Source organism: Lutra lutra, chromosome 17 (genome assembly GCF_902655055.1).
Source record: "Lutra lutra chromosome 17, mLutLut1.2, whole genome shotgun sequence".
Taxonomy (NCBI): Eukaryota; Metazoa; Chordata; class Mammalia; order Carnivora; family Mustelidae; genus Lutra; species Lutra lutra.
In genome coordinates, this window is record NC_062294.1 from 40837131 (window position 1) to 40861863 (window position 24733).

Here is a 24733-nt window from a genome sequence, read left to right on the forward strand (position 1 = left end):
CTATCATGTATAAAAGCACTACACAAATTGTCCTGATGCTGAGGAAATATATTTTTTTAAGAACAGCTGAAGAAACTGGTAGAGGGAAAACTTTATCCAGCTGAGAGAGAAAAGGCAAAACCATGGCAGAAAGACTGCCTTGAGGTGCAAACATATTTAACTGTGGAACTAGCACTAAATAGTTATAGAACAAAATAATATGATGGAAACAACGTGGTAACACCTAGCAGTGTTAGAACTATGAAATAATAACAGAATAACAATGTAAAAATGAGTTAGAAGAGGAAAGAAAAGAAAAGGTAGAAGATGGTGGAGGAATCCATTTTTTTTTTTTATAGACAGAAGTCAGGTTTCATTTCAAAATGAGAAGTCCAGAGGCATGTGGGTGGCTCAGGCAGCTAAATGTTCAGCTCTTGATCTCATCTCGGGTCCTGATCTCAGGGTGGCGAGTTCAAGCCCCATGTTGGGCTCCATGCTGGGTGTGGAGCCTACTTTAAATAGTCAAGAGACAGATGTATAGTGTTTGTAAAAGAAAATTCCAAGAAAAATATCAAGTAAAATGGGCAGGGAAAAACTATAAATTTCATGATTATCATTACTTGTTATATAGAAACTCAATAGATCCTGTCCGTAGAAATAGAGAATTAAGTTATCCTTCAAAGTTATAAAGGTAGCTCCTAGAACAAAAACAAACCTTCCAAATTAAAAGACACACATACACCTCAGACACAGACCATACCATAAAGGATTTGTTCTAAAGAGTAAGAAAAAAATCTGATACAACATGTATTAACAGAAATATGCCAAAATATTTTTATATAAATAAGTCTGTCTGCTTTACTCACTTGATAAAAACCGTATCATAAAGCAAAATCCAAATCACGTACTATATGTGTAAGACTCTCACAGAACAGAGTTCCTTAGAAGGATTAGACCAAAGGTAGATAAGGATTTGTTGAACTATTTCCCCATAAGGGGGAAAGAAAGTCTTAGACAGAAAGTGTTAAATGAAGTGAAGAAGGGCAGTTCTTCAGTGATAAAGATGCCAGCCACAGATAGGACTATCCATGTGTCAGATAACTTACAAAATTTATAAAGCAAAAAGCACTGGAAATACAAGAAGAAACAGAGAAACACATTAATGCTGGGTTTTAATTCTTTCTCAGTTCATAAAAAAAAAAAAAGCAAGTGGTCAAAAATAAGAATATAGAAGGCCTAGGGAAAATAATAAGGGTTTTAATCTATAAATATCTAAAGACAGAACGTATGTTGTTTTTTTTTTTCAAATATCCACAGAGCATTAACTAAAATGTTGATATGTTAAGCCGTAGAGAAAATCTCAGATCCAAAACTACAGGCGTTATTTCCTTATTGCAGTATGATAGTGCATAGTCTTGGCTTGTTCTTGACTCTGGGGATAATGGTCACAGACTCAACATTATACTCTTTTCATTCATTCATTCATTTAAATTAAAAACTGAAGATAACTAAAAAGAAAAAGTCACTTTCTAGAAATCTAAAAATATTTCCTAACTTTTTGGTCACAGGAAATTAAAACTGAATTTACAGAAATTATAAATGAAATCTAGAAGGAGATGAAAACCGTATTTCAGGACTAGGAAATACAGCTAAAGCAGTATTCAGAAGAATTTGTAGCTTTAAGTATTATATTAGGAAATAAAAATGAATAAACAAACAAAAGTATTCCACTTATGAAGTTGGAAAGTAAAAATTTAGAAATGGAAGGATAAAGGTAAAAGGAGAAATTGATCAATTGGAAAATAGGAAAATAATTAATGGTTATTTGGGGAGTGAAAAATAAGGATAAGGATGAGGTAGGAAGTATAAGTACCCAAATTAAGAAATAACAGAGAAGGGGCGCCTGGGTGGCTCAGTGGGTTAAAGCCTCTGCCTTCGGCTCAGGTCATGATCCCAGGGTCCTGGGATCGAGCCCCGCATCAGGCTCTCTGCTCTGCAGGGAGCCTGCTTCCTCCCCTCTCTCTCTCTGCCTGCCTCTCTGCCTACCTGTGATCTCTGTCAAATAAATAAATAAAAAAAATCTTAAAAAAAAAAAAAAGAAATAACAGAGAAGTAATTACAGAGATCATGAAATGTGGTAGCAGAGAAATAACCATAGACCATGAAATAGGAAAGCACCAAACAAAGCACCAAAAATTCTGTTTGATTCAGTGCAAATTAGATGAGTGGATGAAACATGATTTTCTGGAATATAAATTACCAAAAAAGGCCCCAAAACATTATTATTTTTGCAGGTGTAGCAGAGAAAACTTGGTAAAGAGCTACCCGTCCTACACCTCCCCAAACAGCCAACCCCATTGATTTTATGGAGGAATTTTACCAAATAAAATATTCCAGTACTATTTCAGCTATTTTAGAACACCAAAGAGAAAGAAAACTTCCAAATTATTTTTATAAATCAGATGTAACACACTGAGACTGAGAATCAGAATATGAGCACAGTCAGCTTTCCTTAATCCCCAGCAGTTACGTTCTAAGAGTCACTGAGAACGCTGAGTAAGAGAATACCGAACCATTGCTCCTGGGGAAGTGTGTGTGTGTGTGTGTGTGTGTGTGTGTGTGTGTGTGTGCGCGCGCGCGCGAGAGAGAGAGAGAGAGAGAGAGAGAGAGAGAGAGAGAGAGAGACACACATAGGTCTTAAATTCTAAAAGCACTTCCTGGTAGTTTCTATTTTCTTTATTTTATAAAAGAGAAAATGAGGTTCTGGAGGGTCAAATGACTTGCCAGGGCTGCCTCACTAACAGGTACCAGAGTTGGATTCCGACTCCATCCATGGAGGCTCAGAGCTGCGGTCTCTGTTTGCACTCACTGCTCCTTACTGTATTCCTCTTGTGATCGTTTCTGTCTGAGAGCCGGAGCAAGAGGCAGAGCACACGTTCAGGTCTGCGCTTTGCTGCAAAAACACAGCAAGTGTTAATGCTGTCAATTTGGTGGTTACAAATTTTAGCTAGTAGGCAGATTGGCGAACTAGAAATCTGCAAATAGTGAGAATCAATTGTATATAATCTAGATAAAAAAAAAAACAAAGCTCAGAAACTAATCCCACTTACATATCTTGAACCAAAAATTCTAGTTAATATCAAGAGAATCTAGTTGCATATCAGAAATATAATGCACCATGAAAAAGTCATTTTTATGCCAGGAAACTAAAGGAAATTGTTGGGAAATCTAGTAATATACTTGTTTGCTATCTCAGTACTTGAAAAGATGCAAAAAAAAAGGGGGGGGGTATTTGAAAAAATCTATTATTTCCTTGTAACATATGTAACTTCAAATTAAGAATAGACCAGATGAGCCCATTACATCACTGGAATAAAAGACAAAAATCACATGATTGTCTCAAAAGACACAGAAAAAGCATTTGGTAGAATTCAACAACTCTCCACAATAAAAAACACTCAACAGACTAGAAATAGAAGAGAACTTCAGGGGCACCTGGGTGGCTCCAGTGGGTTAAAGCCTCTGCCTTTGGCTCAGGTCCTGGGATCGAGCCCCACATCGGGCTCTCTGCTTGGCAGGGAGCCTGCTTCCTCCTCTCTCTCTGCCTGCCTTTCTGCTGCTTGTGATCTCTGTCTGTCAAATAAATGAATAAAATCTTTGAAAAAAAAAAAGATTTAAATAAAAAAAAGAGAGAGAGAGAACTTCAACCTCCTAAAGGGCATCTGCCAAAAATCACACAACTAACATCATATTTAGTGGTGATAAATTGAAAGCTTTCCCCTCAGATTAGGAACAAGACAAAGATGTCTGTTCTAGCTACTTCTATTCAACATTATACTAGAAGTCCTTGTCAGGGAAATTAGGCAATAAAATGAAACAGAAGGCCTCCGAATTGGAAAGGAAGAAGGAAAACGGTCTCTGTTTATAATAACATGATCTTCTACATAGAATTCACCAAAAAGAACTATTAGAACTAATAAGTCAGTTTATCAGGGTTGCAGGATACAAGATTGATATACAAAAACTGATTGTATTCGTATGCAGTAGCAATGAGCAGGCCAAAAATGAAATTAAGAAAATAGCATCATCTCAAGTAAAACCTCTTTAAAAATAAGGAAAATAGTTTCATTTACAATAGCAACAAAAGAATAAGGTACTTAAGAATAAATTATGCAAAACAAGTCTAAAGCTAAAATCATGTTCATGAATTGGAAGACAGTCTGGTTAAGATGGCGTTGGTGTCCAGATTCAAAATTATCCCTCTCAAAATCCCAGGTGGATGTTTTTGCAGAAATTGACAAGCTGACCCTAAAATTTATATGGAAACTGAAAGGACCCAGAATAGCCAAGGCAGTTTTGAAAAAGAAGAACAAAGTTGAAGGACTCACACTCCCTGATTTCAAAACTTACTCTTAAGAGTACAGTAATCGAGACAGTGAGCACTGGGAGGAGGAGAGATGAAACAGAATTAAGAGTTCAGAAATAAACCCTTACATTTCTGGTCAGTTGATTTTCAACAAAGATACCAAGACAATTAAATGAAGAAAGAATAGTCTGCAACAAATGACCTGGGGACAATTGGATATTCATGAGCAAAACAAGGGAATTGGGCCTCTTCCTCCTACATACACACAGATTAACTCAAAGTGGATCAGAGACTTAAAAGTAACTATGAAACTTCTAAAAAAAGAAAAAAAGCATGAATAAATTATCATGGCCTTGGGTTAGGCTAAGCCATCCTGGATACAACACCCAAAGCTCGTGCTAGAGGAAAAATAGTTATATTGGACCTCTTCAAAATTAGAAAGTTTCGTACTCCAGGGGATACAGCCAAGAAAACAAAAAGACGCCACTTAGAATAGGAGAAAATACTTACAAATCATATTCCTGGTAAGAGATTTGAGTCTGTAATCTACAAAAAACCATAATAACTCAATAATAAAAATAGAGTTCAATTTTTTTAATGAGCATAGAACTTGAATAGACATTTTTCCAGAGATGATCTGCAAATGGGCAAAAAGCTCATGAGAAGATTCTCAACATCATTAGCCTGTCAGGAAAATTCTAATCAAAGCCACAATGAGGTAACACTTCACATCCACTAGCAGGGCTCTAATAAGAAGACATGTAATAAGTGTTGACAAGGGCATGGAGAAATTGGAACCCTTCTACACTGCTGGGGGGAATGTAAAATGGTGCAAACGCTTTGGTAAAGGGTCTGGCAGGCCCTCAGACAGTGAAACGTAGTTATCGTACGATCTTAGCAATTCTACTCCAAAGAAAATACCCAAGAAAAATGAAAATACATCCCCACAAAAACTGGTACACGAGTATTCATAGCAGCATTTTTCATAATAGCCAAAAAGAGGGCACAAATCTAATGGATGAATGGATAAGTAAAATGTGGCATATTCATGGAATGGAATATTGTTTGGCAATTTTTTAGTGAATTAATGATACATTAGAGGAGCCTTGAAAACATGCTAAATGAAAGAAATCAGGCACAAGGCACGTATTGTATCATTTCATTAAAACGAAATGTCCAGGATAGCCAATCTAAAGAGACAGAAATTAGATTAGGAAGGCATGAGGGATTTGCAGAGTGACAGCCAGGGGTTTGGTGTTTCTTTCTAGGGGCAGTGAAATAGTCTAAAATTGATGCTAGGGACACGCGTCCAACTTGTGAATACAGTCAAAGCCGTTGAATTGTATACTGTAAATGGTGACGTGTATAGTATTCGAATTCTAGCTCAATAAAACTTAAGAAATAGATGCATCTTTTTTTTTTTTTTTTTTAAATATAGCATGCATACTTCTCAGACCAAATGCTAAGACCTTACCCATTAGGGAAACTCTAGAACAGTGCTATCTAGTAGAACTTCGTATAATGATGAAAAGTTCTTTGTGCTGAATTAATACTCTAGCCATTAGCCAAGTGTGTTCAGGAACGGAGAAACGAAATTTTTCATTTTAATTAAGTCAGCACGTGTGTCTGGTGGCATCATGGCATTAGAAGCATATTCCAAGCCAAAGCGATCTGTTCATACTGTTTAACATTGCTTTGGAGGGGCCAGCAACATAAACATGAGAAATAAAAAATACCAACAGGTGGGAAGAAGAAGGTGACATTATTTGCAGATTGTGTCATTATATACCTGGAAACCACAAGAGAATAATCTTTAAAAAAATTTTTTTTAAGATTTTATTTATTTATTTGACAGACAGAGATCACAAGTAGGCAGAGAGGCAGGCAGAGAGAGGGGGAAGCAGGCTCCCCGCCGAGCAGAGAGCCCGATGTGGGGCTCGATCCCAAGACCCTGGGATCATGACCTGAGCCGAAGGCAGAGGCTTAACCCACTGAGCCACGCAGGCGCCCCAATCTGAAAAATTATTACAAGCAGTAGGAAAACTCAGTAAGTAGCAGGGAGTAAATCTGAAATTAAATATAGAGATGCCAAAATATTTTTTAAATTTCTCAAATTGAAATTAATAAGGAAGGAAAACCTCAAATGTGCCTTTTTAAAAAGTTTCCTGGCAGTCCTCTTCCACTTCCTTTGTCCATGTACTCCCCACCCCCAAGCTCTCCTGGGATGATGAACTTTTTCTTCCCTCCTTTCTCCCCCAGTACTTGACTGTCATCTGTTGCACTGCTTCCTGTTTCGCTGTAGAGGGGTCCCCCTGCCCTCCTAGGTCCTCTGGCTGGGGTCCTATTCACTGAACTGACAAAAGACAGACTAACAAGAGAAGAGCATCCAGATTTACTTAATACAAGTTCTACGTGACACTAGCACCTTCATAAGGAAATGAAGACCTGAAGAAAGGGTTAAACCTGAGCATTTTTATGCTCGATTTGACTAAGAGTAGGAAGTCATGGAAAAGATATAATAGGACCAAAAGGTATGAGGTAGGGGTAGTGAACCGAGGTGAACTTAGCAAGGCCTGTTGGTTCAGACACCTGCCCTGTCCCTCCGTCTCTGGAGATAAGGATGTTCTTTCCTCCAGGGACGAGGGGTACAGCTTTCACAAGAGAGTCGGGGGAGAAGGGGGAGGTCAGGGAGTCCTTCAGCCGCAAACACCCAGTATGCCAGCCTGCATGTTCAGAGGTAGCGTGTTCCCAACTGAGAAAGGAGAGGCGAGCTGAAGAGACCTTCCACGTGCTTCCACCCCGCCTCTGCCCGGATGTCGTCCCTGGATGCCAACTTGTCCCCACACAGGTGTGAGGCCCTCTCCCTCGCCTCTCCCGAATTCCCTCACTCCAGCTGTCAGGTCTCTCCTGCCTTCTCCCATGCGGGGAGCGGGGGAGGCTGTTGGAGCCCCACTTTCTCTTTCAGCTGCTGTCCCACCGTTCCTGCTCATCTTCACACCCAGCCTCCCCCCAGAAGTCTGTGAGCCCGTGGTCTCTGTTCCTCTCCTCCCGCTGTCTCTCTTGAACCCACTCCAGTCAGGCTTCAGCCTTGGCCCTGCTCTTGAAAGATTCTGGTTCAAGCCACTGAGGCCCTCCGGGTTGTTCAGTTTAGTGGTCCTGTCTCAGTCCTCGTTTTCCTTGGGCTCTCAGCAGTTTTCTTGGCTCTGGGACACGGGTTCTCCCGGATCTCCTCCTACCTCTCCAGCTGATCGTTTGGCTCCTTGACAGGCTCCTCCTCAGCCTTCTGACTTCTTGTTGGCAGGGAACCCAGGACTTGGCTCTGTTTTTCTGTCCGCTCTCATTTCTAAGAACAGTCTTATCCATAGCTTTACATACCATCTCTGTGCTGATGGCGCCCAAACGTCTGTCCCTGCTCAGACCTCTCCCCTGAACTCCAGACTTGCATGTACATCTTCTGACTTGGCCACCTGAGTTTGGATGTCCGGTGGGCATTTCAGACTCAAAAGGTGCAACATCAACCACCTGACCGTCCCTGCCCTCACGTGTTTCTCCTGGTATCTCCATCTCTGTAAATTGCAGCTTCCTCCTTCAGTGGCTTGGCCTTCTGCCCTCACACAGTCCTGGTTCTCAAGTCCCACCTTACAGCCTCAGGAAGTCCTGTCAGGTTTCCTTTGACAGTATCTAGAATGCGATCACCTCCCACAACCTTTATCCCCACCTGGATTTATTACAGCAGGTCACTCCCCACTCAGAATCCTTCGCAGTCCAGCTCAGCATGTCTGAAACCCCCTTCCTGACCTCCCCCTTCCCCGGCTCCCCTCACACACACCTAGCTCAGAGTGCAAGCCTAGAGTCCTTGTCACCTGCCAGGACTGGGTGTCTGACCCCACGTTACCTCTCAGACCGCTCTGCACTGCCGCTCCTGACCTTCCTTCCTCCCTCCAACTCAGACCACGCTGCCTTCCTCATTATTCTTCAAGGTGTATTTGGCTGTCCTGTCTGGCTGGCAGGGTCTTCTGCACATGACTCACCGCCTCACCTCATCTCTGCAATTGTCCCTTCACGGGTGCGGCCTTCTTCACACATCTGCAAGACCACAGCACCACCCCACCCTCGCCACCCCCCTTCTCTGCTTTACTTCTTATACTGTACTTGTTTACTAAGCAAGGAAATTCTTCCCTCTGTTCTAGATTAAAAATCCTGTGAAGACAGAGATTTGTGTCCCCTTTTGTTCCCAGCTGAATTTCTCAGCCGGTGAATGCTTGTCACTTGTTGGTCAGTAGCTGTTTGTTGAATGAATGAATGAATGAGGAAGATAGAGCAAAAAAGAGACTGATGAGAAGCACAGAATGCGATTGGGGCTGGGTTAATAGTTCAGGCAAAAGGCTCTTCCTTCTCTCTAATTGATACCCTTCCTTGAGTTGTCATTTTCCTTTTTAAAAAATGCATTATTCTTTCTCATGGAAACATAAACCCCTCAGGATCAAGGACTGAGGTTTTATACCTTTGTTTCCCCCAGCAAATAAATGTTGAGTGATAAGGAAAGATCATTCTCATTTGGCTAAAAAAGCACTCCTGTCACTCAATTTTTGCCAAGTTTGTACAATCCTTTCTTAGGCTGGTATTTTCCACTCTTACTGTCATATTGGCTTGATATTACAGAATTTGCATATCTTCCCACCGAATGAACGCGCCTGCTCAGCAAGGGCTCTTTAGACTAACCAGGGCAAGTCCCGCAAAGCGGTGACTTCAGGTGCTCCCGAGGACTGGTGGTGGCTTCTGTGTGAGCCCCACGGGTGCCGGTCCCCACAGCAGCCGTCTAACCTCCCACACCCCGCTTGGCAGCGCTCGCACATCACGGCATTCATCAACTCCAGGGCAAGAACGGTTCGATTCCAACAGACGGACAGGAATCGAACCGGACCATCATCCATGTATGTGCCATAACTATATTCGCTAAGGGCATGATTCCCAGTGCAAAACGTCGAGAACAGCTGTCTTTATCCTGAGCTCCTGTTTCTTGGTGAGATGATTTGTGCCCTAATTCTGAAACAGATGACATGTATGAAGTTCATCTTTCCCTGGCTTCCCCTCTACCAGCGGCCTCATCATTTGGGGTGCAGTTTCTGTAAACAAAAGTTACTTTCACGAGATTTTAAAAAACTAACGAGAGGTTTCCTTTGGCAGATTTGGTGTCATTTGTCTGAAAGGGGTTGTTACATTTCGAGTGTTTCTAGGGGATGCAGATTAAGTGTGAGCATTTTTTAATGCTTTTTCCTTTGAGTACTTTTGTTAAATTACAATATAAACTACTACTTAAATGGTGTTAGCTATACGGCTCCTTAAAAATACAATGCCTTCGTCTTTATATTTCTTTCTGTCATTGTCTTCAGAAAAGATCCTTTCATTCTCCCGACATTGCTTTCCCTGTGGAACTGATGCAAATTAAAATATGAAGTATTTGTTCATTTTGCATTCTTCAGAGGGTAGCTTCTCTTGGTGTACATTTTCACTAGCACAATCCAGCAGGCAAAGTGTAAATTGCTATAAAACTGGAAAAGTGTTTGAATGAGTAAAGCAGATGTTCTCTTAGCATGAAGCAGATGTAAAACTTGCAAGTGTCTGTCTAATAAAGTCTAGCATTTGGTTCCATACAGCTGGTGCCGAGATTACCAATTAATCACGTTTGAATGCTTTTTTACTAATTAGGACCCCCTCAGTTCTTTATACATTCTGGGTATATTAAAAGAGCGGGGTGGAGCACAAAAGCTTTCTACCTTTGTACTGTGAGCAGTGGGTTCCCCCCCCCATCTTTATAAGGTCAGTCTTCTTTTATCCTTAGAACCGTGTTGGCTGTGAAGCCCCCTTCATGTAAATGATTGATCTGCCTCTCCAGTTTGATTTGGGGATATAGGTTTGACATTAGAATATTCCATTGAAGACAGCCGTACTCTGAACACATGAAGCAGCTGGGGAGAAGAAAAGGAATGTAATTAGACTTAATAGGTTTTTTTTCCCCTTACTTGCATGAACAAAAGCTAACATTAGCTCAGTTAACATTAATTCACAGCCTCGGTGGCTCCTTGACCAAGTAGGAGTGTGAATATTATAGAAACAAGTGATACCAGTCTAGTTTTCTGTTAAGAAAAGCAATAGAACAGTTTTTCTCAAAAATTAAAGATGAATGTTGATATGACTGCTAAGAATTGCCTTTACTGCTGTGAAAGAGACAACACAAAATCAGTAGCAAAGGCATAAGCTAAGAGAGCACCATCGTTGTATATTGTCCTCTTTATAGAGCAAGTGTGCTAATGAAAGTAAATTTCAGAATCTGACTGGGCCTTTTTTCCATGTTTGCTTTCCCTGAGATAAACCTGTTTTCTGTGGAAGGAAGCTCATTATATAAGATTGGCTACTCTGCCCCTCCCTCCTGGTTTTTTAAAAAAGAGTGAACAATGGTAAAACATAAGTTTGTTTCTCAAGGTCAGTAGTTGAATGTACTCAGGGAACTGAGTACTTCTTCAGTGCTTTATTCATGAATCAATTTATAATAGTTTTTTAAACAACAGGAGAAATATTTAAAGGGTAGAAGAGACACATGAAATAATTTCAGACCTGAAGATAAGTAGCATGAGTGGTTCTTTTCATGAAATGTTTATTACAGTTTGAAAAGTCGTTGGAGGTAGGGGAAAAAAAACCAAAGGTGTGTTCAGAGAAGCTGATTCATTAGAACATGCCATGTTTCATGTTTAGCATCCTCCCCCGTTAAGGTTGGGTTTGTGGAATAGGGATCTGCTATGGTAGGAAAAACAGAGATGGAAATATGCTTTAGACCCCGTGTGCCAGATTCTAGGACCTGACTTCTTAGACACTGGTGTAACGACAAATTACCATTTTCTTTCGTTTATACTATTATGTGTAGAGAAAGAGAGATAGATATCTAGATATATATGTATGTATGTGAAATACAGTATCTAAGAATATTAATATGATTATTCCAGGATGTCTTCCCCATCCCATCCTCACCACCAGTTGCCTCCAGAGTTTATTAATGATTTAAATTTTACATTTTATAAAAGCATCTTACAATCAAATTGACTAATAGCTGTCACTTTCAATTTTCAGTTCTTCTAAAATTGAATACTTATTTAAAAGCGGTTTACTGGGCGCCTGGGTGGCTCAGTGGGTTAAGCCGCTGCCTTCGGCTCAGGTCATGATCTCGGGGTCCTGGGATCGAGTCCCACATCGGGCTCTCTGCTCAGCAGGGAGCCTGCTTCCCTCTCTCTCTCTGCCTGCCTCTCTGTCAAATAAATAAATAAAAATCTTTAAAAGGTCAGTTCCTAGTTATCCTACCCCAAAATATTTCCCTTACTGAGCTAACATTAAAAAAAATAAATAAATAAATAAATAAAAGCGGTTTACTATTGTATCCATTTGCCGACATGAGCATCTTTCCACCAGGGTGACACTTGGCAAACTAAAATTCACATGTAAAAGGTCTGCCCCTTTTCATTCAGGCTATCTTACATTCTGAGAATAAATGGGAAGTTATTAATCTTATATAATACTGTTAGTTTTTAGGTAAGTATCTAATGCAATTATAGTTCTTTTCATTTGGGAGGTTTTTTATTCTGTGCCTATTTTGATTCTCCCTAGTATTCCATAAAATTGGTGGTGTGTGTTTTTTTTTAAGTTTTAATTTGTGTGAAATAAAAGAGAAATGGTAACTGTGACACGTCAGTGTAAATGGAATTAGTTGTCTCTATTTTGTAAAATGGTTTGTTAATGGAAAGTTTAAACAGTCACAAAAGTAGAAAGACTCATATAATAAACTCCTGTAACTCCCACCCAGCTTCAACATTTACCAGCCTTCTATTGTTTTGGTTTGCCAAGATTTCTTAAGACTATATTTTGAAAGCGTTTTTTTTTTTCCTTTTAAGTTGTAGTTTTGGATCCTGTTTCTGCCGTGACAATAGATATTTAAGCAAAAAACAAAAAACTAGGTCATGTAAACCCAGTAGACCTAACTTTATTTCAGGAAGTGGAGCGAGAAATCTCATTCAGAACAGAATGTGGGCTGTATTACTCCTACTACAAGCAAATGCTACAGGCTCCAACCCTCATGCAAGGTAATTACAACTAATAGCTTTATGGGGATCTCCTTCTTCCTTTGCAATATTTCAGCCAAACCTACTTGTGCACTAAAGCATTTTATAAATGCTTTCTAGAACTTGCGTGCCTTTTTTTTTTTTTTCTTTTTTTTTTCTTAAACTCGTGTACATTTTCCCTGCTCAAGTAACCAGTGTTTGGCTCTGGAAGGAGTTCTGTAATACCTAACATAACTCTCCTCTCCTTAGCTCTACTCCATCCCAAAACTCATCTGTTTGCAATTTCTTGGTTTTGCTGCTGTTTTTTTTTTTTTCCCCCATAATCATTTTGGAAGAGGTCTTTGCAAGTGAAAGGAGTATTGTCTAAAAACAGGAGGCATTTTGGTGAGAAGACAAGAAGTACAGTGGTCCTTCTTGTCCCCGGTGTCCCCATTTGGTCCTTTATTTTGCAATTACCATTTTCCCACATTTCCGCTGTTGGTGAGTGGTTTAGAGCTCAGCCGCTATTACTCATCTAAGCCCCGGAAGGGAACTCTCCTACTTACTGTGTCCTTTACTGGGCTTTGCTTGGATTTGGATACATTTTTGGCAAAAATCCTTCATGGGTGATGTTTTGCACTTCTGGTTCTGTCACAGTAGGAGATATGAAACGTTGGTTATCTTTCCTTTTGCGCTCGAAGTATCAGTCAGTTGGTTCCCGTGTAGATAGCCAGGTTCCCCCATAATAAGGTTACTACCCATCAGCCTTTCACTTAGTGGTTTTAGCAGCCATTGATGCTTATTGCCTATATCTGTCATTTCAGTAGTTACAAATGTGACCTTCAGCATTCCCCTTGTGTTTGTTAGCTGGAACTCTGTTATTTAAGAAGCCTTTTTCTCATCAACTGTTTGATGACCCTGAGGTCCAGTTTATACGACAAAGGCAGGTTAGGTGTTGATTTTCTTTCCCTCTGCAGTTGATCCTTGTTATTCATGGAGTCCATATGTGCAAATTCACTTACTCAAACCTCTTTGTAACCCCAGAATCCGCACTCATGGGGCTCTGCCAGGCATTCACGGGCTTGTGCAGAGCAGCGAGAATGCTTAGTCACCTGGCTTGCATGTTCCCAGCCGAGGTGGAATGAGGTGATGACTGCCGTCTCCTTTCAGCTCTCCTTCTACAGTGTCCTTTTCATAGTCTACCTAGGGCCATGCTTTTTGTATTTTTCTGCTTTTTTTGGTGATTCTGTGGTTTGAAATGGCCCCCAGCATAGTGCTAACGTGCTGTCTGGAGTTCCCAAGTGCACGCAGGCCGTGAAGAAGGCATACAGAGAAAACACGCGTGTTAGATAAGCTCTGTAGAGGCATGCGTTAGTGTTACTGGCATGTGTTCAGCGTTAATGAATCGCTCATATATACTGAAGAAGGTGTCTTTAAACAGAAACACATAAATCAAGGTCATGTGTTGATCAGTTGATGAAAATGCATGACCAGAGGCTCATAAGAACATAACCCTGCTAATTCAGTGTTCACTGCAACTTTCTGGAACATAACTACTGAGAATAGTGAGTCCGTGAATTCTCAAATTTGTGATTTGCTTCTCTAGCATCCTCTAAAGCAGTGGGTCTTACTGAGGGACACTTGTCTCTCTCGGGGACACTGGAAACATCGAGATGCGCTGTGGGTCGTCCCAGCTGGGGTGGGTTGGGGACAATTGTGCTGCTGGAATGGGCAGAGGGGAGGGATGTTGCTAACCATCCTACAATGTCTCAACAAGGAATTATCAAGCCTCAAATGTCAAAATACCAGTAGTGTTAAAGTTGAGAAACTCTGCTCTTAAAGATGAGAAATCTCATTCGGGTATTTTCTTACGAATTATCACCATTATTATCTCAGTGGTTCATCTGTTTCATTTCCTCTAAGTCATTTGTTAAGATCTTCCTTCTAGAAAATTTCAAACATATAAAAGGGTAAAGAGAATCCTCTGGACATTTTCGTATGTCTGTCACCAGCTTCCAGAGTTACCAACTCATAACCTATCTTGTCCCCTCTCTATACCCCATTTTCAAACCGGATGATTTTGGAGAAACTCCAAGACAGCATATTTCTGCATTTGTAGACATATCAGTATATTTATGTAAAAGATGGCAACCCCTTTTCTAAATATAACCACATTGCTATTATCACACTTAAAGCATAATTAGGAGATTTCTGTCAAATATCTAGTCAGTGTTCCTCATTTTTATGATTGTCTTCCAGAGTTTTAATATAGTTTTTGAGATCCAAATAAAGTCCAAGCATTGCAATCATTTGCTCTGTCTCTCTCTTTTTTTTTTTTAGATTTTATTTTTAAGTAATCTCTACACCCACATGGGGCTCGAATTCACAACTCCAAGATCAAGAGTTGCTTGCTGTACTGACTGAGCCAGCCAGAGCCCTCTCTCTGTTTCTTTTAATCTATAGATTTCCTTCTATCTTCTATTCTTGTAATTTTTTTTGTTGAAAACATGATTCATTTGTCCAATAGAGGTGGGGGCACTTGACGGGCGCAATCTCTTGTAGGGTTGAGACTGGTCTGTTAATAAGTTCTCAGTTAGCCTTGCACCTAATGGGTTAGCACCATCGGTGATCATTACCTGAATCTGTTAACTTCATAAGGACTATAAAATAGAGGATGTTGTCAGACTTCTTAATTTTCTTCCAAGCTGGTAGGTGAGAAATGGTATAGTTCTAATTTGTACTTTCCGTAGGCGCAAGGTTGAGCATCTTTTCATATGTATCGGGACTGTATGCATGTTCTCTTCTGTGAACCATCTCTTCGAACCTTCTGTGAATCAGTTAGCTTGGTTATAGCAGCAGATAACCTCAGTGTAGCCACGGAACTCTATAACAACAGGTTTATTTCTTACTTTTATTATCCCGCCCTTATTTGGAACCTGCTGTTGTCATGACAAAGGTAAATAGCCACATTGCTGGTGGAGACACGTGTCATCTTTTCTGAAAAAGAAAAAAAAAAAAAAAAAAGAAAACCCATAGGCTGCTTACAGCCCCCAAAGAAGTACAGGTCTCATGGCAGGAAGGGCAGAGTGAGGGTATAAAATCCTCTTGGCCTGAATTTCTGTAAAAGAACATATGGGTTTTTTGTTGTTGTTGTTGTCCTCACACAAATTATAATTTACCTGTATTCATGTAAACATGTGAATGTCCATCTAATATACAGTAAGCTGCTTGAGGGTGGGATGGTGTTTTTTGTTTACTATCACATCCCCAACGCCTAGCACATTCTCTGGCACACACTAAAGAATCTAGGAAAAGTCTTGAATAATTGATAATTTATAATTGTAATTCTTTTTTCCTGATCTTTCAAATACCAACCTTAGGTTTTCATGGCTTAATATATGATAACAAAACTGAGTCTATGAGGACAATTAACCTTCTTCAACGAATGAATATTTACCAAGAAGTTTTTCTCAGTATTTTATATAGAGTCCTACCAATACAGGTATGTTGTGTTCTGTGACATTGAATTGTTAATATCACACAAAAGTCAAAATCTGCTGTGGTTTTTTTTTTTAAAGATTTTATTTATTTATTTGACAGAGATCGCAAGTAGGCAGAGAGGCAGGCAGAGAGAGAGGAGGAAGCAGGCTCCCTGCTGAGCAGAGAGCCCGATGTGGGGCTCGATCCCAGAACCCTGGGATCATGACCTGAGCCGAAGGCAGAGGCTTTAACCCACTGAGCCACCCAGGCGCCCCAAAATCTGCTGTTTTAAGTTGCGACTTCCACATATGTTATTCTGATCTTCCACTGGCTTGGTAGGAAAGCAACAAAAATCCTAATTTTCTCCGGATATGGTGAACTTTGCTCTTCATATATGTTTTTATAAGTTTTTTTTTTTTTACACATAGATGCACCCTGGCTAATAATACATGCATGCAGTCTAGAAGCTGATATATATTTTCATTGAGAAGCATGTAATCACTTGTCCCTTATCTTTAAATTAAAAAATTGGAAATTAGCCAATCACAGTGACCACTTCATGTGGACACAGTTAGATGTGAAGCTTGTCTAAAGAATGAAGCCAGAGTCCAGGCCTTCCTTCCCTTTCCCACTCCGCTAGTGAGAAGAAAGGCCGCCAGCACACTTTTGCCCAGAAAGGCTTAGTGCTTGTAATCAATACCCAGTTGCTGATTATTAAATTTCCACTCTCATATTTTTTGTTTTTTTTTTTTTTTGTTTGTTTGTTTGTTTGGGTAAGTAGGCCCCACATCCAAGGTGGGGCTTTAACTCTCGACCCTGGGTTAAGAGTCACACCTTCTTAGTGACTGAGCCAGCCAGCTGCCCCTCATTGTCATATTTTTTAAGTAACAATGAAAAGCTAATGAGGGTTCCATAACAAATATTTTTTATTGTTCTTTTTTCCAGAAATATTTAGAGCCAGTTTATTTTTATATTTACACCTTGTTTGGACTGCAGGCGATCTATGTCACGGCCCTGTACACAACCAGCTGGCTCCTTAGTGGGACATGGCTGTCGGGGCTTCTAGCAGCGTTCTGGTACATCACCAATAGGTGAGTTGCAATCAGTATCCCTTCTCCCTTCCTAAGATGGAAGTGAAAACAAAGGTACTTGATTTCCAGGTCAGAGGAAGTTACTCAGCCACACTGGTTTGTATGGGAGTATTTTCTCTTTGGTTTCCCTAGTGGTATTTACTTGTCTTATCTAGCAAGGTGGAAAGTCCTGCTTACATATATATTTCCAGCTGAGGAAGAGAACATTAAATGACAGACCAAGAGAATCATCGTGATAAATCTAGTTCTGTTCCCAGTTGGATGTGTGATCATTATTTCTCTGGCTACATACCTCCTCTCTTAAAGACATTTAACAGTATCTTTACTATCAATCTTGATAGGTTGTGTGTGGCTTATAATTAGCAAAGCATAAAGCACTGTACAAATATAAGGAAGTTCTTATATTATTTAGTTAATATCTTTATTGTAGATACTAGAGCATGAAAGCATTTTTTATTTTTGTTTTTTTTTTTTTAAGATTTTTTAGAAATTTATTTATTTGACAGACAGAGATCACAAGAAGGCAGAGAGGCAGGCAGAGAGAGAAGGGGGAAGCAGGCTCCCTGCTGAGCAGAGAACCCGACTCGGGCTTGATCCCAGGACCCTGAGACCACGACCTGAGCTGAAGGCAGAGGCTTCAACCCACTGAGCCACCCAGGCACCCCATGAAAGCATTTTTTAAAAAGACTTTATTGATTTATTTGAGAGAGAGAGAGCACGAGATGGGGGAAGGGCAGCGGGAGGAGAAGCAGGCTGCCCACTGAGCAAAGAGCTCAACACAGGGCTTGACCCCAGAACCCTGGGATTGTGACCTGAGCCAAAGGCAGACGTTTAACCAACTGAAACACCCAGACACCTGAAATAGCATTTTTTAAAAAAACATAGTCAAGATACACGAATTATTGCTTGACCTACAGTAGCAACACCAGTATTCAGTAGGAGTCTTCAAACTTCAGCGCCAAGTTCTAATATTGATTTTATTTTATAATCCTAAGCAAATTACTTCTTTTTATAATCTTATTGAGTGCTTATTTTATGTTAACCACTTCACAAAATGCTTTATCTATATTCTTTTAACCATCCTACAGGATAGATATTATGACCATTTTAGAGATGATGAATTTTTTTTAATACAAGTTTTTATTTATTTATTTGAGAGAAAGCAAATGTAAACAGCAGGGAGGGGCAAGGGGAGAGGGAGAAACAGACTCCTCGCTGAGCAGGGAGTCCGCTAAGGGGCTCCATCCCAGGACCCTGAGATCATGACCTGAGCTTAACCCACTGAGCCACCCAGCTGCTCCAGAGGGATGAGGAAATTAAAGCTTAGTAGGTTAAGTTATGTATGTGTGTGTGTGTATGTATATACACGTATATACATACACATACGTGTATACACACACACCTACACACACTATTACTTAAAAAGTAAAGGTGTGTGTATGTACACACACACACACACACACACACACTCTCCAGCTTATTCTCCATCAGAATTCAAACACAGTTTGAAAACACTGTTATGCTACCTCTTAACATTTTAACATAGTATTCTTGCTAGGGGTAAATGAAAAGTCCAATTTGTTGTTCTATCAGGAGGAGAGAGAAGACATTTGCTGGATGCCTAGTCCGTGCAGGGATGCTTGTTGGTTCTGGGTGTACAGAGGTGGAAACTTAGCTATATACAGAGGTGGAAACTACCGTCTGGTAGTTCACATTCCAGAGGGACGAGAAACTTTTACAAATTATTCCCACTGACAAATTTAAGATTCAGATTTACACACCAAAGAAATAGAGGGAGAATGAGACACACTGCCAGTTTGCACTAACGAACTTCGAGGGAAATAAAAGTTCAAAGCAGTGAGGCATGAGTGCACATTTCTGGGTTTTGGCATCACCCTGCCATGGCTTGGAGCCCAGTTCTACCCCTTAGCTAGCTGCGTACCTGTGAACGGTTTCCTTAAATTTTCTCAGTGCCACTTGATGGTACAGGGACGTTGACGGTAAGGACAAATCATTATAGCTGAGAAGTAACAACCAGAATCTTAAGTGTTTAATGCCCTACGTCTTTCACTCTAGGAAATCTTTCAGGTAATTACAGTAAAAATTATTCCTGTGGCCATTTGTGTTTTCTCTGTGCAGAATAGATACCACAAGAGTCGAGTTTACCATCCCGCTGAGGGAGAATTGGGCTCTGCCATTCTTTGCAATTCAGATAGCAGCAATCACGTATTTCCTGCGACCAAACTTACAGCCTCTCTCTGAGGTAAGTTTTTATGATACTTTATATATTTTTTAAATTTCTCCAGTTTTGTTGAAGAAGCTTCAGAGAATGTGATGTACGTGGTGTCTCGTCGCGTGTGAGTAGTTCTTATTCCATGACCAGTTTTTTTAAACTTGAGTTAAGTTTTCCCTTTCTGAGCCCTTTCCCACTTTGCAAAGAAAATGTTTTCATTTTTGATGTTAAAAACGTACTCTACATTAACTGTCCTCAAATAGTTGCAGTAAAGCCACATATAATTTCTGCAGAACTGTCAGAATCCTTAAGCCACGGCCCTGGAGATGTGACTTGGCGCATGGCCGGCTCCCAGGTGCTGCGGAGCACACACACCTTACGTGCATATTTATGTGCCCGGTGTCACCTGTGGATAGTTAGAGCTTCAGTAACAAATGCAGGGGTTTTCGGAGCAGCAGTTCATGGTCTCTCTGTTTGGGTTGTAGAGATATTGGCTGCCCTTGAGGGAACTTGTCTGCAGGGTTCTTTACGACTAGAGACATGGAAATTACACGAAGGTTTTCTTTTTACAGAGGCTGACCCTTCTTGCCATTTTCATATCAACTTTTCTCTTTAGTCTGACATGGCAATTTAATCAATTTATGATGCTGATGCAGGCATTAGTGCTGTTCACGCTGGACTCCTTGGACATGCTGCCGGCCGTGAAGGTAAGCCGCGCCCTCTCCTCTCGTTTGACGCAGCGCTCTTTAGCGGTTTCCGTCACACAGTGGGGCAGGGGGTTCAGAATGTGCACGTGCTTAACAGTCAGGTCGAAGCTGCTTCTGAGTTACAGCGTACATACACTGGGGTCGATTGAAGTCGAGTAACCTGTGCAGCCTAGTTTGGCCATCTTAACTTTTATTCTGTTTATTCTACATTAAAAGATGGGTTTATCTGAAGCACAAATGTCTTAGATCAGTTGTCCTTTACAGAGCTGTCTTAAATTTTAAAATACAAGATAGCTGTTGTAAAATGTCGTACTGTGTACTGCCTTTGTCCCCCAAGGAAATCAGTGGGTATAGAACACCTTTCTTTGGTACTTCATAAAATTTTCATAGTAACATCTATCAGGCTTGAGATGGCAATCCCTATTGCTTGTCCAGATGCCACACATGGGACGGTGCCATATTAAGGAAGCTGTTGTTTGTCTCACAGTGTGTGCTGTGTGTCACTTTGTGGCAAGGTGTTTCTCATGTGCAGAAATGTTTTTTAATGTATTGTGGATGTTTTAAAAGCTCTTCATCGTTACTATTTTAAAGTAACAGTAACAAGTATTTCCCAGTATCATAAAATATTATTTCTAATTCTAAGGGGGCAAGATAGTGTAATATTGAAGAGTCGCATACATTTATTCCTTGTTAAAATTGATGCAGCAGGGGCGCCTGCGTGGCTCAGTGGGTTAAAGCCTCTGCCTTCGGCTCAGGTCGTGATCCCAGGGTCCTGGGATCGAGCCCCGCATCGGGCTCTCTGCTCAGCAGGGAGCCTGCTTCCCTTCCTCTCTCTCTGCTGCCTCCCTGCCTACTTGTGATCTCTGTCTGTCAAATAAATAAATAAAAATCTTTATTTAAAAAAAGAGAGAGAGATGCAGCAATCTTTAGAGACTGGCTGAGTCTGAATTAGGAAACATGAAAGTCTGCCAGCAAGTATTCCTTGTCCCTCTTCCCAGGGACTGGAGAGGCATGACAGACTCGCCACCTGTAGGAGATGTCGTGTGTGTGCTATGATGGGAAGTAAACATTTGAGCAGCTAACAGTTAAAGGTCTGTATGTCTAGAGAGGTTAATCTGTAGTAATAAGAAGCGCTAGAAGATGAAGAAGGTTCTTTGTAGGCTAGAAAGGTTTCACAAAGGTGGGAGACTTGAGCTGGGCCACAAATGAGAAGAGTAGAATTTGGATGGCGTGTCGGGGGAGGCTATGACGGTAAAATACAGGGAAGAAAGCAAGTAGAAGAAAGCAAGTAGAGCAGAGGAAAGGGGTGTGTGTGTGTGTGTGTGTGTGTGTGTGTGTGTGTGTGTGTGTAGGGCATATATATAATACTAAATAATGGTAACCGAGCTCCGGGTGCCTCAGAAAGCCTCATGCACAAATGAAGTGGAGTCTGTTCATATTGGCTTTTCCTGTTTTGTAACCCTTTGGACTTTGGTCATGGTGACGTGGAAGCTGCCTTTCTCCACGGCCTGCTCTCCTGAGCCAGTTGGTCTCCCTTTCTCTCTTTGTATGTAATAGCGCATTTCCCCCCTTTCTAGCAAGCACTTTCAAAGGAACTCTGTATGTTGTCACATAAAAAAAAAATATGTTGTGCCATTTTGAAAACAACTGTATAAAGTTTTTCTGCAGTGTAATTTCACAGAAAAGCCTAGAAATGTGTTTTCCCTTTCACGGACACTCTCACCTCTAGAGATTTAGCCTAAGGAAGTAATCAAACATGTTCATTTTAGTTGTACTGTAATAAGAAAAAGCTGGCTGGAAACAACCTAAGTCAGTAGCAGTGGAGTATTGTTAAGTAAATATGGTATAGCAGTGTAACAGTATCATGTGACCATTATTTTCCCCCTCTCTTTTTTAAAAATGAAATACGTATGGGGCACCTGGGTGGCTCTGTTGGTTAAGTGGCCAACTCTTGATTTCGGCTCAGGCCATGATCTCGGGGTCGTGGGATCAGGCCTTGCACTGGGCTCTGCCCTCAGCATGGAGTCTGCTTGTCCTTCTCCCTCTGCTCCTTCCCTGCTTGTGCTCTCTCTCTACCTCTCAAATAAACAAATAAAATCTTTTAAAAAAATAATAAAAATAAAACACATACAGGAAAAGTGAGAAAGGTTTCCGAGAAGATAGACATCAAAGTATTAGCAGTCAGCTGACCGTGATTGATGAGCTTGATGTTCTAAGTTCTTGTCCTTCAAATCTTTTGACTTTTTTTCATGGATTACTTTTTCTGTTTTCTTTTAAAATAGAAAACAATAAAAGATACTGTTTTGGCACACACACCACAAACCTAAAGAAGAGTACAGGTAATTTACATCATATTCAGTTCTTTACTTCGTTAAACTTTCATAGTTGAAACTATGTTGATGTTAGTGGTAGTAGCTGTAGGCATCAGAATTGGAGGAGGAGCAGCACAGTAATGAAAGAATCCTGAGTTGTACAACCAAGCTGCCGCCACTGAGTATGAAAACAGTTAGATTTTTAAAGTGATGTAACTTCTTGGGGCCTTTGTTTCTTCATAAACTGGAGTCACTGACCTCTGATCACGTCAGATGGGAGAGTCAGAGTAGTTGGTACAGAGGAAAGCAATGCAGATTCAGAGTCCAATGTGCTGACAAGAAGCCGTATCCTCTTCGGTACATTTCCTCTTTTCCTGGGTAATGGCAAATTTCTTACCATCAAAAGCTCAGGCTTCACTCAGGAATGTGTCTAGGCCTTTTAAATATAGAGCAGAGTAGTAGATGGTAGAAGGCATATACTTTGGCTCCGTTAAAGAATATGAAGGCTAATGAAGTTTTATTAACCTGTTGTGAAAACAGCAAGACACATGAATGATCACTACGTAAAAGGAAATTTTAGAGTACCCCGTTTGGTTCCAGACCAGATGGAGGGAATGCACTTGTCCTTGTTCCTCCCACTTAGTGCAACTAAAAGCCCTGGACAGTGTATATAAAACGCACAGAAGATGATTTCGGGTGGGGAAGGAATGAAAATAGGCTGCTTAGAGCCCTGGCAGCCACAGGAAGGATGCGGCAGTGAGGCCCTTGGATTTTCTTTCCACCTCACATATCCCAGAGTAGGTGCTGGAAAAGTCAGCAACCAGGAGACACCAATGGAGCCAGGCAGAAGCCCCAAGAAAAGCCAAAAGGATCAGGAAAAGGGAGGCAGTGTATCTCTAGCAAGAAAGGAAACATTTGGTCATAACTGCAGTACTTCAGCCAAACAGCACAGAAAGAGCTGCAGCTTCACTCCCACGTCCATCAGCAGAGGGCCGGTGGGGAAGCCACACTTCCACCCTCACCAGCTGCAGCAGGCCACTCGCTTTCTGCCAGGGCTGTGTCCGAAGGCCGCCGTCTCCCAGAAGCATCAGTGAAGGCCGCATGGAGAACCTTTGGCCCTCATCCAGGGTCGTGAGATATCCCCTCCCCTTCCGGACAGGATGGTGTCAGAAGAGATCAACAGGGAAGCCGGGCTTTTAACCACCATTCAGAAGTAACAAGCCTCCCTCTCTCCCTTCACCCTCCCCCTCCACACACAGTGTCACTGAAGGCCACGGGGAAGTGCAGTTTAATGAGGCGTCCCTTCCCTTCTCAGAGCCTCGTAGGGAGCCTGAACTTTCCCCATGTCCCGGCAGTGGGACCCCCTTCTCTCCTCTCTCCCAAAAGTCAGTGGAGGCCAAGAAGAAAACCTAGACATCTAACCCCATCTGGAAATAAGGAAGCAGCATCCTTCTTCCCCCACTGGCATAGCACTAGTGTGGGGTCAGAGGAGACCTGCCGACACAGAGATTTTAAAAAGATCCAGAGTCCCATGACATAGTACAATGCAACTGAAGATTACTTCTTATACTAAGAACAAGCAAAATCTCTCTTGAGTGAAAAGAGACAGTCAACAGATGCCAACACCTGACACACACAGAACTTGCATTACCTGATGAGGTATTTAAAGCAGCCATAACAAATTTTCATCGAGCAATTACAGACACACTTGAAACAAAGGAAAAATAGAAAAATAAGGAGCAAATGGAAATTTGAGAGCTGAAAATCTCTAATAATGACAATTAAAAACCCAGTAGATGGGCTCAGCAGGAGAATGGAGTGGCCAGAAAAAAGAACCAGTGAACTGGAAGCTAGAACAAGTTAGAAATTACCTCATTTGGGGCGCCTGGGTGGCTCAGTTGGTTGGACGACTGCCTTCAGCTCGGGTCATGATCCCAGAGTCCCTGGATCGAGTCCCGCATCAGGCTCCCAGCTCCACGGGGAGTCTGCTTCTCCCTCTAACCTTCTCCTAGCTCATGCTCTCTCTCACTGCCTCTCTCTCAATAAATAAATAAAAATCTTAAAAAAAAAAAAAAAGAAATTACCTCATTTGACAAGAGAAAATAGCCAGTGGTCGGGGGCGGGGGGGGAGAACAGAGCCTCAGGGACCTGTGGTACTAAACAAAAACTCTAATATTCTTACAATCAGAATCCCTAAAGGAGAGAAAGAGCATGAGGCTGAAAAATGTATTTGAAAAAGTACTTTTCAAAGGAATGTTTGAAAACGTCCCAGATTTCACAAAAGATAGGAACTTAGAGAATCAAGAAGCTGAGCTACTGTCAAACATCGGATCTACCACTGATAATCTAGACTTTCTAATACACAGTACTGCTCAATTTTACATTCTGGCCATTTACCAACAATGTTTCTTACGAACCTAGGATATCATTACATTTATAAGAATTATGTGATCTTGTTGTGACTTAACTGTTCTTTTC

At 41.0% G+C, this 24733-nt stretch overlaps 1 protein-coding gene across 3 annotated transcripts in view; it reads left to right on the forward strand.

Annotated features, from left to right (window-relative positions):
• The window catches only part of DPY19L3 (dpy-19 like C-mannosyltransferase 3), a 68861-nt gene that overhangs the window by 14008 nt on the left and 30120 nt on the right, over positions 1–24733 (forward strand). For 2 of the 3 annotated variants that reach the window (XM_047710937.1, XM_047710938.1), the window contains exons 4-8: positions 12384–12474; positions 15813–15934; positions 16858–17003; positions 19143–19266; positions 19809–19943. In XM_047710937.1, coding sequence (XP_047566893.1) covers positions 12384–12474; positions 15813–15934; positions 16858–17003; positions 19143–19266; positions 19809–19943 — 618 coding nt within the window. The remainder of the gene's footprint in view (positions 1–12383; positions 12475–15812; positions 15935–16857; positions 17004–19142; positions 19267–19808; positions 19944–24733) is intronic. The other variant, XM_047710939.1, reaches the window with a different exon arrangement.